The sequence below is a fragment of the Oncorhynchus mykiss genome, chromosome 5 (genome assembly GCF_013265735.2).
Source record: "Oncorhynchus mykiss isolate Arlee chromosome 5, USDA_OmykA_1.1, whole genome shotgun sequence".
NCBI lineage: Eukaryota > Metazoa > Chordata > Actinopteri > Salmoniformes > Salmonidae > Oncorhynchus > Oncorhynchus mykiss.
Genome location: NC_048569.1, coordinates 69,254,703 through 69,270,030, shown reverse-complemented (window position 1 = coordinate 69,270,030; position 15,328 = coordinate 69,254,703). Strand labels below are relative to the sequence as shown.

At 44.3% G+C, this 15,328-nt stretch overlaps 1 protein-coding gene across 7 annotated transcripts in view; it reads left to right on the top strand.

The window, feature by feature from the left end:
• The window catches only part of LOC110524442 (voltage-dependent R-type calcium channel subunit alpha-1E), a 111,021-nt gene that overhangs the window by 80,521 nt on the left and 15,172 nt on the right, over positions 1-15,328 (top strand). For 4 of the 7 annotated variants that reach the window (XM_036978235.1, XM_036978237.1, XM_036978234.1 and 1 more), the window contains 8 exons: positions 2,836-3,720; positions 3,946-4,190; positions 4,398-4,509; positions 10,806-10,935; positions 11,800-11,859; positions 12,192-12,298; positions 12,531-12,542; positions 14,101-14,197. In XM_036978235.1, the coding sequence (XP_036834130.1) occupies positions 2,836-3,720; positions 3,946-4,190; positions 4,398-4,509; positions 10,806-10,935; positions 11,800-11,859; positions 12,192-12,298; positions 12,531-12,542; positions 14,101-14,197 (1,648 nt within the window). The remainder of the gene's footprint in view (positions 1-2,835; positions 3,721-3,945; positions 4,191-4,397; positions 4,510-10,805; positions 10,936-11,799; positions 11,860-12,191; positions 12,299-12,530; positions 12,543-14,100; positions 14,198-15,328) is intronic. The other 3 variants (XM_036978238.1, XM_036978239.1, XM_036978240.1) reach the window with 1 other exon arrangement.

The window sequence follows — 15,328 nt, the reverse complement described above, 5'->3', positions numbered from 1 at the left end:
GCTGCCTGTTCCCCTTCCTCTCTGTCTCCCTCAGGACTCTAATAGACTGCTAACTAACCGTACTAACACTGTGTAATCCCACCAGAGGCTATTGCTGCAGCACAGACAACACTAAAGGAAGGGAGTGGTTGAGGCTGACAGAACAACAGATTTGTACATTGCAGCTCAGGGATTCGAACTTGCAACCTTTCGGTTATTAGCCCAACGCTCTAACCACTAGGCTACCCTGCCACCCCTAACTGGTGCACCTGGCACATACTACCATACCCTGTTTAAAGGCCCTTAAATATTTAGTCTTGCCCATTCATCTTCTGAATGGCACAGATACACAATCCGTCTCAATTGTCTCGAGGCTTAAAAATCCTTCTTTAACCTGTCTCCTCCCCTTCATCTACACTGATTGAAATGGATATAACAGGTGCATCAATAAGGGATCATAGCTTTTACCTGGATTCACCTGGTCAGTCTACGTAATGGATGAGCAGGTGTTCCTAGTGTAGTTTGTGTTACTGGTAAATTATAGTTGATTTAGTCAGTTTGATCGAGGCACAGGCTACTGTAATTGGAGCCTATAATGGAGCCCCAGACAGTCGTAGTGCCCTTCATAATGACGTTTATATTGCTGAAAATATGTACTGGAAACAACTGAACTGAACAACTAAAGAGGTATTGATATGCCCTTCCTGATAAGGTCTATAGGTCTGCTTTAGCTTGTACCTCTGTAATTTGCTCTAAATTCAACAGTGTGTCACCATGGCTACCGGCAGTCTTCCAAGGATCTGCAGGGATAAGCCTATACCGTTGTCATAGAGACAGCAGTACTGGCATCCAAATTAATATATCATTCCCATTAGAGAAATATACTGCAGTACTTAGTCACCCTTACTTTCACAATACTGATTTTTTGTAATCATTATGTTTTTGGAATAAGTAGAAGAATTACCAAGTGTCAGGAAGTCATCTAGACATGCCATGTTGGGTTATAAGAGACAAGAGTCCTAAAGTAATGTTATTTCATCAAAGCCCACGGTATTGATTTCCTATATGAATGGTCTGACACCCAGTCTGTCTGGTGGAAGTGCATGTACTTGGGCATGGTGCAACATAGAGAGATGGTACGCATGTTGAAAATGAACAGCATATTGCATGGTCATTCAAACCACATGCACGGAAAAGTAATTTTAAAATGTTTCATAATGAAACATTTTGGTCTCATGCTGTGCAGCATTAAATTCTCCTTGGCAATACGTTAGTACAGCAGGAGTAAAGATTAGCAGAGCGGTTGTGATACAAATATAAACAGTTCTATGAATTGCTTATGCGGAAAGATCAAACTGCAGGATTTTTGCCTCAGTATCTTGAAGTTGTTGGTTTTTCATCTAGGTTCACCCAGGTTGAGGCATAGATATACGTGCAGGGTTTTGTAGTGTACCTTATGACATATTCAGGGTCAGGCACTTGTCGAATCACATTGATGAGATTTGAATACCATAGGGTTTTCCAGCATCTGTGTTTGGAGAAAACTTTGAACTTTGGCAGCATTGCATCATGTCAGTGATGTTTGGGGTGAAATGCTGTAACTGTCTTCCTTCCGGGGGCTCTTGCACAACTGACCTTCAGAGCATGATGATGATGATGATGTTGACTAAGTGAAAAAGGTTGAAGCATGTCTGAGACTCCTGATAATGTAGAGAGCGATGGGTGCATGTCTCTCTCTGACCAGCATGACCAATGAGAATGTTACCCTGGCACAACTTTGGAGAGGAGCGCTGCACACATAATGCAAACTGATATGGTTGCTTTGCCTAAACGATCTCCGTCTCTGTTCTGTTTGTGCCAATGAAGGCCATTTCTGTGTTTTATTCCTGTGCCATACTGTATCTCTGAATGTCTTAAACATTTCAAACTTCCTGAATATTTTATATGTTGCACCTGTTGATGTTAATGTTGTTCTGATCTAATACTGCTGCCATCCTGTTTGTCATGTGGCGCTTTGCCTGGCTAGAGGCACAATACAAAACATTTAGGCAATATTCATTTGGTTGAATCATTTAAGAGGATTTTCCTACTTGGTAATACAGAAAATAATGATTTCGGCTATACAGAAATACAATGCAGTAGACTATAGTCTAATAGTGATCCATTGAAATTGGTCATGTGTTTTGAACTGTGTCTCAGGGCCTGTTTTGTCTCTGCTCACAAAAGCACTAATGTCTTGTTTTCAACCAATCGCTTATTGATAACACGGACCACACAAGAGTACAAGTACGAGTAAGTATTAACACTGTCTGTTCATTTCAATTTCAAAACAAACTGCCTGATTTTCTTAACTGGGTAAATCTTCTGTTCTCATTTTATTACATTCCTCGTTTTACTTCCAGAATCTTACAGTACTTGGCTCTGCATTTAATATCAGTTCCACTGGTTTCTACATCTCCCACTTTCATTATAGTTATTACAACTTCCTAGTTACATTTTGCTTAATTTATTACATAACATCTTCATTGATCCAGTGAATTGTTTTTCATCAATGCTTAATTAAAATTCTGGATCTTGTTTACCAAGCTTTGAAAATCAGACTAGATTGCCTTTTCTTGAATGTGTTCCAACTGCTCACTGGTTTTGTACAAAGGTTTTATTTATAAATGTATATTTCACAAACATTTGTACACAAGCAAGTAAAATAAATTAAAAACAATTCTAACACATTTTGGAATTGGTTTAAAATAAAAAGTAGAGCTTACAACATTCAGTGTATATCACTGTTTTAGACAAGTACTGTGTTGCTATCTCCCTTACTGCTCATCCTGACAGTGTTGTTGTCCTCTCTCCCAGCAGGAGGAGGAGACCGTACCTGTACAGGAAAAGAGCGATACACAGGAGCCGGCCTGCCTACTCTCTGGAGGAGGCTGAGAGCCTCGCCGAGGGGCCCCCCTGCCCGCCATTGAATTCCTCTAACTCTTTCATGTCCAGGGGAGAGAGGAGAAGACGGATGACCATGTCTGTGTGGGAGCAGAGAACCAGCCAACTGCGCAGGCACCGGCAGATGTCCAGCCGAGAGATCCTCTTCAGCAGCCCCAGTGAGGAGCAGGAAGCGCCCCCTGGATGCCCCCACAACCTCAAAGCCACAGGCACACCCACAGGCAGCCTGAAGCTGGCTGACCCCACGGCTGACCCTACGGCCTCCACAACTCAGCCCCCCAAGCCCATGGACCAAACTCTAGAGGAGCCACCCCTGTCCATGGGGGTCCTTGAGCCCCCCTTGTCCCTCCCTTTAGCAGAGCCACCCATACCCATCGACAGTCCCCTGCCTGACCCCCCCACGTCCACAGTTGTGTCCATTCCGGAGCCCACTGAATCTGAGCCATGCCCAGAGGGCCAGCTTGATGACACCGACCACTGCCACCCAGGTCTCAATGGCCGCAGGAGCCCCAGGTTAAATGGGGAGAGAAGGCAGAGAGCAGTGCGTAAGTTCCGCCCTCCTGCTGGTGACACCCTGACCCCTGACATGGCAGGGATGAGGCTCAGGAGGCCAAGGGGCACAGGGCACCACGAAGCCCAGGCTGGGGCTAGAGGCCTGGACTCACCCCAGGGGGAGGGGAACAGTCGCTCTGTCAGCAAGGAGAGAAAGACCCCAGAGGAACGACAGGACAAGGAGAGGAGAGCCTGTAACACGGGAGAGACCAGCCAGCCTTCTGAGACCAGAGAAGCTGAACACAGGTGAGGAGGAACTGACACTGACGTACAGCTAGTTCTATTAGTTCAATAAATAGTAGACTGTTTGTATAGTATTCTGTAGACTCTGTTGGTATAGTAAACTCTCAGTAGTCCGTTTTCTGCTATGTTCAATGTATCAGACTTCAGGGTGCCCAAAATGCAACAAATCCCCAGTGAATCCAGACTCCAAACCAAGATGTTGTCCCTTGTCCCTCTGCTCCTCCACAGACAGGGTGACCCTAACCAGGCTGGGGGTCCTGAGCTGCAGAACAGGGAGGAGGGTCCACAGTCAGAACCACCCCCCATTCAGCCATTTCAGGCTGCAGTACCGGAGCGCCCAGAGGGCCAGACAAGAGACAGTGATACTGGTAACAACGCCACCACTCTGAACCAGGATAAGTCCCCTCTGAGCTCCAGTATCTACATAGAGGTGACCAATGTTCAGTCTTCACTAGAGCTCACCCCCATCACAGGTAACACCTTCAAGTGTGTCCTTATTCTATCACATATGTGCATTCAGTGTGCTCTACTCACATTAAAAATAGTTCAGCTGTGAGGTGTATGAAATGCCTTGGTGTATGAAAGCCTCCATCTCTTGGGGGTTGGAGATATCTCTGATATCCCAGCATGGTACCACAATCAGAGCACAGCAGCACACCCACATTCTCTACCTCTTCCAGGTAACAGTAAAGACATGGAGGCGTCCAAGCCTGAGAAAGAAGAGGAGCAGTTGACCAGCCCAGCCAATATTGTCACGCCTGACAGCATGTTCATCTTCAAACCTGGCAACCCGTAAGTCTCCCTCTGCTCCTCTCTGCACCTCCTATTATATTGTCCTAACACCATCAACTTAACACCATCATCTGAGTACCATCATCCTAACACCATCTACCTAACAACATCATCCTAACACCATCATCATAGTACCATCATCTCAACACCATCAACCTAACACCATCAACTTAAAACCATCAACCTAACACCATCAATCTAAGACCATCAATCGAACAACATCATAATATTACCATCAACCTAACACCATCAACCTAACACCATCATCCTAACACCATCAACCTAACATCAAATCAAATGTATTTTTAAGGCCTTCTTACATCAGCTGATATCTCAAAGTGCTGTACAGAAACCCAGCATAAAACCACAAACAGCAAGCAATGCAGGTGTAGAAGAACAGTGGCTAGGAAAAACTCCCTAGAAAGGCCAGAACCTAGGAAGAAACCTAGAGAGGAACCAGGCTATGAGGGGTGGCCTGTTCTCTTCTGGCTGTGCCGGGTGGAGATTATAACAGAACATGGCCAAGATGTTCAAGTGTTCATAGACGACCAACAGGGTCAAATAATAATAAGCACAGTGGTTGTCGAGGGTGCAACAGGTCAACACCTCAGGAGTAAATGTTAGTTGGCTTTTCGTAGCCGATCACATTCAGAGTATCTCTACCGCTTCTGCTGTCTCTAGAGAGTTCTTCTGCTGTCTCTAGAGAGGCCAGGTGGACTGGGGACAGCAAGGAGTTATCAGGCCAGGTAGTCCTGAGAGGTCCTCCGAGAGAGAGAGAAAGAAAGAAAGAAAGAAAGAAAGAGATAATTACTTACTTAATACTTAAATTCACACAAGATAGGAGAAATACTCCATATATAACAGACTGACCCTAGCCCCCCGACACATAAACTACTGCAGCATAAATACTGGAGGCTGAGACAGGAGGGGTCAGGAGACACTGTGGCCTCATCCAACGATACCCCGGACAGGGCCAATCAGGCAGGATATAACCCCACCCACTTTGCCAAAGCACAGCCCCCACACCACTAGAGGAATATCTTCAACCACCAACTTACCATCCCGAGACAAGGCCGAGTATAGCGCAAAAGATCTCCGCCACGGCACAACCCAAGGGGCGGCGCCAACCCAGACAGGAAGATCACGTCAGTGACTCAACCCACTCAATTGACGCACCCTTCCTAGGGACGGCATGGAAGAACACCAGTAAGCCAGTGACTCAGCCCCTGTAATAGGGTTAGAGGCAGAGAATCCCAGTGGAGAGAGGGGAACCGGCCAGGCAGAGACAGCAAGGGCGGTTCGTTGCTCCAGTGCCTTTATGTTCACCTTCACACTCCTGGGCCAGACTACACTCAATCATAGGACCTACTGAAGAGACAAGGCCGAGTATAGCGCACAAAGATCTCCGCCACGGCACAACCCAAGGGGGGCGCCAACCCAGACAGGAAGATCACGTCAGTGACTCAACCCACTCAAGTGACGCACCCTTCCTAGGGACGGCATGGAAGAACACCAGTAAGCCAGTGACTCAGCTCCTGTAATAGGGTTAGAGGCAGAGAATCCCAGTGGAGAGAGGGGAACCGGCCAGGCAGAGACAGCAAAGGCGGTTCGTTGCTCCAGTGCCTTTCCGTTCACCTTCACACTCCTGGGTCAGACTACACTCAATCATAGGACCTACTGAAGAGATGAGTCTTGGCCTCCCGGGTGGCACAGTGGTTAAGGGCGCTCTTCAGTAAAGACTTAAAGGTTGAGACCGAGTCTGTGTCTCTCACACCATTTCATAAAAATGGAGCTCTATAGGAGAAAGCCCTGCCTCCAGCTGTTTGCTTAGAAATTCTAGGCCTGTGTCTTGTGACCGTAGCGTACCTGTAGGTATGTCCGGCAGGACCAAATCGGAAAGATATGTAGGAGTAAAACCTTGAAATCAGCCCTTTCCTTAACAGGAGGCCAGTGTAGAGAGGCTAGCACTGGAGTAATATGGTCAAATTTAGCAGCCATGAAGTTTATTTAGTGCTATATCCGGATAGCCGGAAAGTAGAGCATTGCAGTAGTCTAACCTAGAAGTGACAAAAGCATGGACTAGCTTTTCAGCATCATTGTTGGACAGAAAGTTTCTGATTTCTGCGATGGTTCGTAGATGGAAAAAAGCTGTCCTTGAAACAGTCTTGATATGTTCGAGAGAGATCAGGATCCAGAGTAACACCGAGGTCCTTCACAGTTTTATTTGAGACGACTGTACAACCATCAAGGTTAATTGTCAGATTTACCAGAAGATCTTTTTGTTTTGTCCGAGTGTAAAAGTAGAACATTTGCAGCCATCCACTTCCTTATGTCTGAAACACAGGCTTCCAGCGAGGGCAATTTTGGGGCTTCGCCATGTTTCATCGAAATGTACAGCTGTGTGTCATCCGCATAGCAGTGAAAGTTAACATTATGTTTCCGAATGACATCACCAAGAGGTAAAATATATAGTGAAAACGATAGTGGTCCTAAAACGGAACCTTGAGGAACACCGAAATCTACAGTTGATTTGTCAGAGGACAAACCATCCACAGAGACAAACTGATATCTTTCCGACAGATAAGAACTAGAAGCATAAGCATTTCGTTACACTCGCATTAACATCTCCTAACCATGTGTATGTTACAAATAACATTTGATTTGATTTTGATTGGATTTGGAAGTGAGGGATCTAACATTAAGTAGCCCTATTTTGAGATGTGAAGTCTCTTTCAATAATGGCAGGAATGGAGGAGGTATTTATTCCAGTGAGATTGCTAAGGCAAACACTGCCATGTTTAGTTTTGCCCAACCCAGGTCGAGGCACAGCCACAGTCTCAATGGGGATAGCTGAGCTGACTACACTGACTGTGCTAGTGGCAGACTCCACTAAGTTGGCAGGCTGGCTAACAGCCTGCTGCCTGGCCTGCACCCTATCTCATTGTGGAGCTAGGGGAGTTAGAGCCCTGTCTATGTTCGTAGATAAGATTAGAGCACCCCTCCACCTAGGATGGAGTCCGTCACTCCTCAACAGAGGGCCAATTATCTACAAATTCTATCTTTTGGGAGGAGCAGAAAACAGTTTTCAACCAGCGATTGAGTTGTGAGACTCTGCTGTAGAGCTCATCACTCCCCCTAACAGGAAGGGGGCCAGAGACAATTACTCGATGCCGACCAATCTTTCTAGCTGATTTACACGCTGAAGCTATGTTGTGCTTGGTGACCTCTGACTGTTTCATCCTAACATCGTTGGTGCCGACGTGGATAACAATATCCCTATACTCGCTACACTCTCCAGTTTTAGCCAGCACCATCTTCAGATTAGCCTTAACACCGGTAGCCCTGCCCCCTGGTAAACAGTGTATGATCGCTGGATGATTCGTTTTAAGTCTAATACTGTGGGTAATGGAGTCGCCAAATGACTAGGGTTTTCAAATTGTCAGAGCTAATGGTGGGAGGCTTCAACGTGTCAGACCCCGTAACAGGAGGAGTAGAGACCAGGAAAGGCTTGGCCTCTGACTCCCACTCGCAGCTTAATGGGGAGAACTCGTTGAAAGTTTCTGTCGGCTGAATGAGCGACACCGGCTGAGCATTCCTACATCATTTCCCTCCAGAAGCCATGAGAAAGTTGTCCGGCTGCGGGGACCGTGCGAGGGGATTTATACTACTATATGTACTTACTGGTGGCACAGACACTGTTTCATCCTTTCCTACACTGAAATTACCCTTGCCTAACGATTGCGTCTGAAGCTGGGCTTGCAGCACGGCTATCCTCAACATAAGGCAATCGTTCTCCTGTATATTATGAGTACAGTGACTGCAATTATAAGGCCTTATGTTAATGTTACTACTTAGCTTCGGCTGGTGGAGGTCCTGACGAACCACGTCCAGATAAAGCGTCCGGAGTGAAAAAGTTGAATGAAAAAAAGTAGAGCGAAAAAGGGAAAAACTAAAAATATAAACGTTAATTAAAAAGTAAAAACCGTAAAGTTGTTGTTAGCAGCAACACAGCAGCACGTAAACAAGTCTGTAAATTGTGACTGGAAATGACAAAAAAAGAGTGTCCATGACAGACAGCCATCATCCTCACACCATCAACCTAACAACATCATCCTATCACCATCATCCAAGTACCATCATCTCAACACCAACAACCTAATCCCATCATCCTAGTACCATCATCCTAACACCATCAAACTAACACCATAATCCTAACACCATCACCCTAACACCATCTACCTAACAACATCATCCTAACACCATCATCCAAGCACCATCATCTCAACACCAACAACCTAACACCATCATCCTAGTACCATCATCCTAGTACCATCATCCTAACAACATCATCCTAACACCATAATCCTAACACCATCACCCTAACACCATCTACCTAACAACATCATCCTAACACCATCATCCAAGTACCATCATCTCAACACCAACAACCTAACACCATCATCCTAGTACCATCATCCTAGTACCATCATCCTAACAACATCATCCTAACACCGTCATCCTAGTACCATCACCCTAACACCATCATCCTAGTACCATCATCCTAACCCCATCAACCTAACACCATAATCCTAACACCATCACCCTAACACCATCATCCAAGTACCATCATCTCAACACCATCATTCTAGTACCATTATCCAATTACCATCATCCTAACATCATCATTCTAGTACCATAATCCTAGTACCATCATCTAACACCATCATTCTAGTACCATCATCTAACACCATTAACTTTAAACCATCATCCTAACACCATCATCATAGTACCATCAACCTTACACCATCATCGTAGTGCCATCATGTGGGGATAGGGCACGACATCACCTTTTCCCCCTCAGGAGACTGAAAAGATTTGGCATGGGTCCCCAGATCCTCAAAACGTTTTACAGCTGCACCATCGAGAGCTTCCTGACTGGTTGCATCACCGCCTGGTATGGCAACTGCTCAGCATCTGACTGTAAGACGCGACAGAGGGTAGTGCGTACGACCCAGTACATCACTGGGGCCAAGCTTCCTGCCATCCAGGACCTAAATACTAGGCGGTGTCATAGGAAGGCCCCATGTCACCCAGTCACCCATGTCATTCATAGACTGTTCTCTCCAATAGCGCACGGCAAGCGGTACCGGAGCACTAAGTCTAGGTCCAAAAGGTTTCTTAACAGCTTCTACCCCCAAGCCATAAGACTGGTGAACAACTAGTCAAATGGCCACCTGGACTATTTACACTGAACCCCCCCCCTATGTTTTTACACTGCTGCTACTTGCTGTTTATTATCTATGCATAATCACTTTACCCCTACCTACATGTACAAATTACCTCGACTAACCTGTACCCCTGCACATTGACCCTGTATATAGCCTCATTATTGGTATGTAATTTTCTTGTGTAACTTTTTGATTAAATTTATTTAGTAAATCTTTTCTTAACTCTATTTCCTTAACTACTTTGTTGGTTAAGGGCTTGTAAGTAAGCATTGTATTCGGCGCATGTGACAAATACAATTTGATTTGATCATCCTAGTTCCATCATCTTAATAGCATAAACCTAACACCATCAACCTAACAGCATCAACCTAACACCATCAACCTAACAGCATCAACCTAACACCATCAACCTAACACCATCAACCTAACAGCATCATCCTACTACCATCAACATAACACCATCAACCTAACACCATCAACCTAACACCATCAACCTAACACCATCATCCTAACACCATCAACCTAACACCATCAACCTAACACCATCAACCTAACACCATCAACCTAACACCATCAACCTAACAGCATCAACCTAACACCATCAACCTAACAGCATCAACCTAACACCATCAACCTAACAGCATCAACCTAACACCATCAACCTAACACCATCAACCTAACAGCATCATCCTACTACCATCAACATAACACCATCAACCTAACACCATCAACCTAACACCATCAACCTAACACCATCATCCTAACACCATCAACCTAACAGCATCATCCTAACACCATCAACCTAACACCATCAACCTAACACCATCAACCTAACACCATCAACCTAACAGCATCAACCTAACAGCATCATCCTAACACCATCAACCTAACACCATCAACCTAACAGCATCATCCTAACACCATCAACCTAACACCATCAACCTAACACCATCATCCAAACAATCTAACAGAGACATGATAGAGATATAGAAACAACACACTCAAATCAGTCTTGCTCTGTCAGATGTTTCTCAGTCAGAGCGGTTGTGTCCTCTGTTCCTTCTCTAGGATCCGCCGGGCCTGTCACTATGTGGTGAACCTGCGTTACTTTGAGACATGCATCCTGCTGGTGATCGCTGCCAGCAGTATCGCCCTGGCTGCAGAGGACCCCGTGTCAGCCACCTCTAACTGGAACAAAGTGAGAGCCAGTCTGGTCACTGGGCTTTACATGGACTCAACAGATGGCTGTTTTCCTCGCTGACCTTGAGCCTCACTATTCTAACTGTCCTTCTCCACAATGGTGGCTAGGCTATTGTCTTTGGTGTGTGGTTGCTTTTGTTTTGCTTTGTTTTCCTCTGCTGTATTATCTTTCTCTCAGCATAACGAGGGGTGCAAACGTGCGCCCCTGACGGGGATTGTGTCTGCGTCTGACACTCTATCTGATCTATATTAGAGTTGTCACTCTCTGCTCACACTGAGGAGCCAGATTGAGGAGAGGAGGGTGTTGTGGGGTGTAGAATCATCACATCACATTCCCTACAGCTGCCTCTGCTTTAGCCTCTTCATACGACAACAAACCAAACAGATAGCTGAAAGACTAAATGAAAGCATTATTAAAACTGCTTTGTGAAGGTCTCCCACGGTGACTTAATGAGGGGGGGGGGGGGCTTCTCTGGATGTTGGTGATTGAGGCAGATTGAGTTGGAAATGAAATGGGCCTGTGTGATATGCAAGGAAGATAATCAAAGCACATATTCATCAGAAGAGCGCCACTTAAAAGCATCGTATTAGAAATAAAAGGCCCTCGGGGTAAACGTAATCAATGTGACCATTAAAGAGAGAAGTTGGTTTCCTAAAAGCAAAATGTGTCCCTAGTTCAGTGGTGAAGAACAGATGCAACACATTAAACATAGTGTCTCAGAGTCTCTCTCTGGTCAGAAGTGCTTTTTGTTCTCCTGTAATGTATGAGCTAATGGCAAATAATGAAATGTTCTTCATCAACCCCTGGAGTCCAATATTGTGATTAATGTTTTAATATATTTGTCTACTTTTTACCCCACAGGTTTTGCGTTACTTTGACTACGTGTTCACAGGTGTCTTTACATTTGAAATGATAATAAAGGTGAGTTATTCAATCAGCAGGAATCCTGTTTTAAAACGGTGTCATATTGACATGACAGTGGACATACCATACTGTAGTGGTGTCAGTTGGATTTGACAGATGGTACATGAACATGTTTGCCATCAGCTGTTACCCACTGGGCACACACTGGTTGAATCAATGTTGTTTCCATGTCATTTCAATGAATGACGTCTGTGCCCAGTGGGTAGTCCAGGGAAAATTTAATGTCAGATAGACAGAATTTACAGTATTTTGCTAATGAACAGTGAGGCCCCCCTATGCCAATATTTAGTGCTGTTTTCAAATGACTTAATAAGATGTGTACTTGACAGATGATAGACCAGGGCTTGATTCTCCATGACGGCTCCTATTTCCGGGACCTGTGGAACATTCTAGACTTTATCGTGGTGGTCGGAGCTCTGGTGGCCTTCGCCCTCACGTGAGTCATGTGACCTTGCATATGTTATAACTTCCTGTGTAGTGGTTTGTGTAGTGTACAGTGCTAGACTGTAAACTGCCAGTGTAGCTTGACTGGATTGGACATAGCATAGTTTTTCACTCTGTTTTGTGATGTACATGTTTTTCCCACCCTGAGATGTACATGTTCAGTATCATGTCTTTCTCTCTGTCGTCCTCTGCTCCTGTGGATTGTGTTGCTGTGGGACTGCCAGGAATGTGTTGGGGTAAAAACACTTTCTTCACTCCCTTTCTTTCTGCTAATTTCTTAACAGTTCTGAACAGCATCCTGTCTTTCCTCTATAGTGCTATGAAAAAGTATTTGCCCCCTTTCTAATTTTCTCTACTTTTAAATATTTTTGATACTCAATGTTATAAGTTCTTCAACCTAAACCTAAAATTAGAATAAAGGAAACTGATTGAACAAATAAAACAACAATTACATACCTCTTTAATTGATTTCATAAACAAAGTTATGCAACACCCAATGCCCCTGTGTGAAAAAATAATTGCCCCCTTACACTCAATAACTGGTTGTGCCACCTTTAGCTGCAATGACTCCAACCAAACGCTTCCTGTAGTTGTTGATCAGTGTCTCACTTCACTGTGGAGGAAATCTGAACTGCTCACATTAGCTGCTCGTGTCAAGTTCTGCCACAACATTTGGGATTAGGTCTGACTAGGCCATTCCAAAACTTCAAATTTGTTGCCTTTTAGCCATTTTCATATAGACTTGATTGTTCGTTTTGGATCATTGTCTTGACCCAGCTGCGCTTCAGCATCAGCTCACAGATAGATGGCCTGACATTCACCTGTAGAATTATCTAATACATAGCAGAATTCTACTCTACCACCACCATACTTGACCGTTGGTATAAGGTTCTTACTGTGGAATGCAGTGTTTGGGTTTTGCCAGGCATAATGGGACCCATGTCCTCCAATAAGTTATACTTTTGACCCATCTGTCGATAGCACCTTCTTCCAAGGGTATTGCTGATCATCCAGGTGCTTTTTGGCAAACTTGAGTCAACTTTTTGGACGAGGTGAGTCCCATTATGTCTGGCGGCGACTTGCCTTAATAGAAGGAATGATAAACTCTGCTCTGTATCAGTGAATTCTACAGGAGAATGTCAGGCCATCTGCAGCTGGGTCACGCAGCAAGTCAATGATCCCAAACTCACAATCAAGTCTACATGAAAATGGTTCAAATGCAACAAATATTGAGATTTTGTAATGGCCTAGTCATTCCAGACCTAATCCTAATTGAGATATTGTGGCAGGACTTGAAACTAGCAGTTCCTGATTGAAAACCCACAAATGTCGCTGAGTTAAAGCAGTTCTGCATACAAGAGTGGGCCACAATTCCTCCACAGCGATGTGAGAGACTGATCAACAACTACAGGAAGCATTTGGTTTCATTCATTGCGGCTAAAGGTGGCACAACCAGTTATTGATTGTAAGGGGGCAACTACTTTTTCACACAGTGGAATTTGGTGTTGCATAACTTTACTAATTAAATAAATAAAATAACTATACATTTGTTGTGTTATTTGTGAACTCAGGTTCCCTTTATCTAAGATTAGGTTTTGTTTGAAGATCTGATAACATTCAGTATCAAAAATATGAAAAACTGAGAAAATCAGAAAAGGGGAAAATACTTTTTTATGGCACTGTATCTCTTTCTAATCAGAGATGTAAAGTACTGCAATACATCTCCTGTAGTAGGGTTAGCTCAATGTTGGAGTGAGTTTATCAGGTCTTCATTCTATGTGTTTTTACTTGTAGAAATAATAAAGGACGGGACATCAAAACCATCAAGTCTCTTCGGGTCCTGCGTGTCCTGAGGCCCCTGAAGACCATCAAGAGACTACCGAAACTTAAGGTAACCTTTTCCATTTGCTTTCTCAGCAATTGCTTCCCATGTTAACAGTGCCTGCCCCAGTCAACAGTTGGAGGGATAGACTACAGGGCAGCTCTATCAGGCTGTTCAGGGTTTATCAAGGCTGCAGTACTGTCTATGTGTGTGGTATAACGGTATCAGGTCAGTAGCCACTGCCACACATCCATTTAGTCACACCTATTTCCACATGAGGGTTTCCAGGCAGCAGAGAATCAGCTAGAGAAAAGATTGAGAGATGAGGTGATAAACCTGAGCGTTCGAGCATGAAAACATTTTGTCATGACTGAATTTCCCAAACCTCACACATTCCATTTCTGCTGGGGGGGGGTATCTGTCAAGGGGAATGAGGAAATGAGTCCGACTGATATCTGTGTGAGTGGACCAGGGAGTCAGTCAGCTGATACCAGACACACTGCAATCAATAGACCTGATTGTCCTGGGAATGGAAAGTGAAATAAAGATCTACAGGGTAATACAGTCCTCTTCCAATCACTCATGTAGCAACAACAGTTTGGGATCATATTGGACAAGTGTATGCTATTTACACCACTTGAGTTAGAAGTCAGCGTTAAGGGCCTCCCGAGTGGTGAAAAGGTCTAATCAAATCAAATCACGTTTAATTGGTCACATAGACATAGTTAGCAGATGTTAACGTGAGTGTACTGAAATGCTTGTGCTTCTAGTTCCGACAGTGCAGTAATATCTAACAAGTAATATAACACCACAACTACCTAATACACACAAATCTAAAGGAATGGAACAAGAATACATATATGGATGAGCGATTGCGAGCGGCATAGACAAGGTGCAATAGATGGTATCAGATACAGTATATACATACAGTATGAGATGAGTAATGTAAGATATGTAAACATTATTAAAGTGGCCTTATTTAAAGTGACTAGTGATCCATTTATTAAAGTGGCCAATGATTTGAGTCTGTATGTAGGCAGCAGCCTCTCTGTGTTAGTGATGGCTGTTTAACAGTCTGATGGCCTTGAGATAGAAGCTGCTTTTCAGTCTCTCAGTCCCAGCTTTGATGAACATCTAAGGCACTGCATCGCATGTGCAGCCTGGGATCGAACCAGGATCTGTAGTGATGCAGCTGGCAGC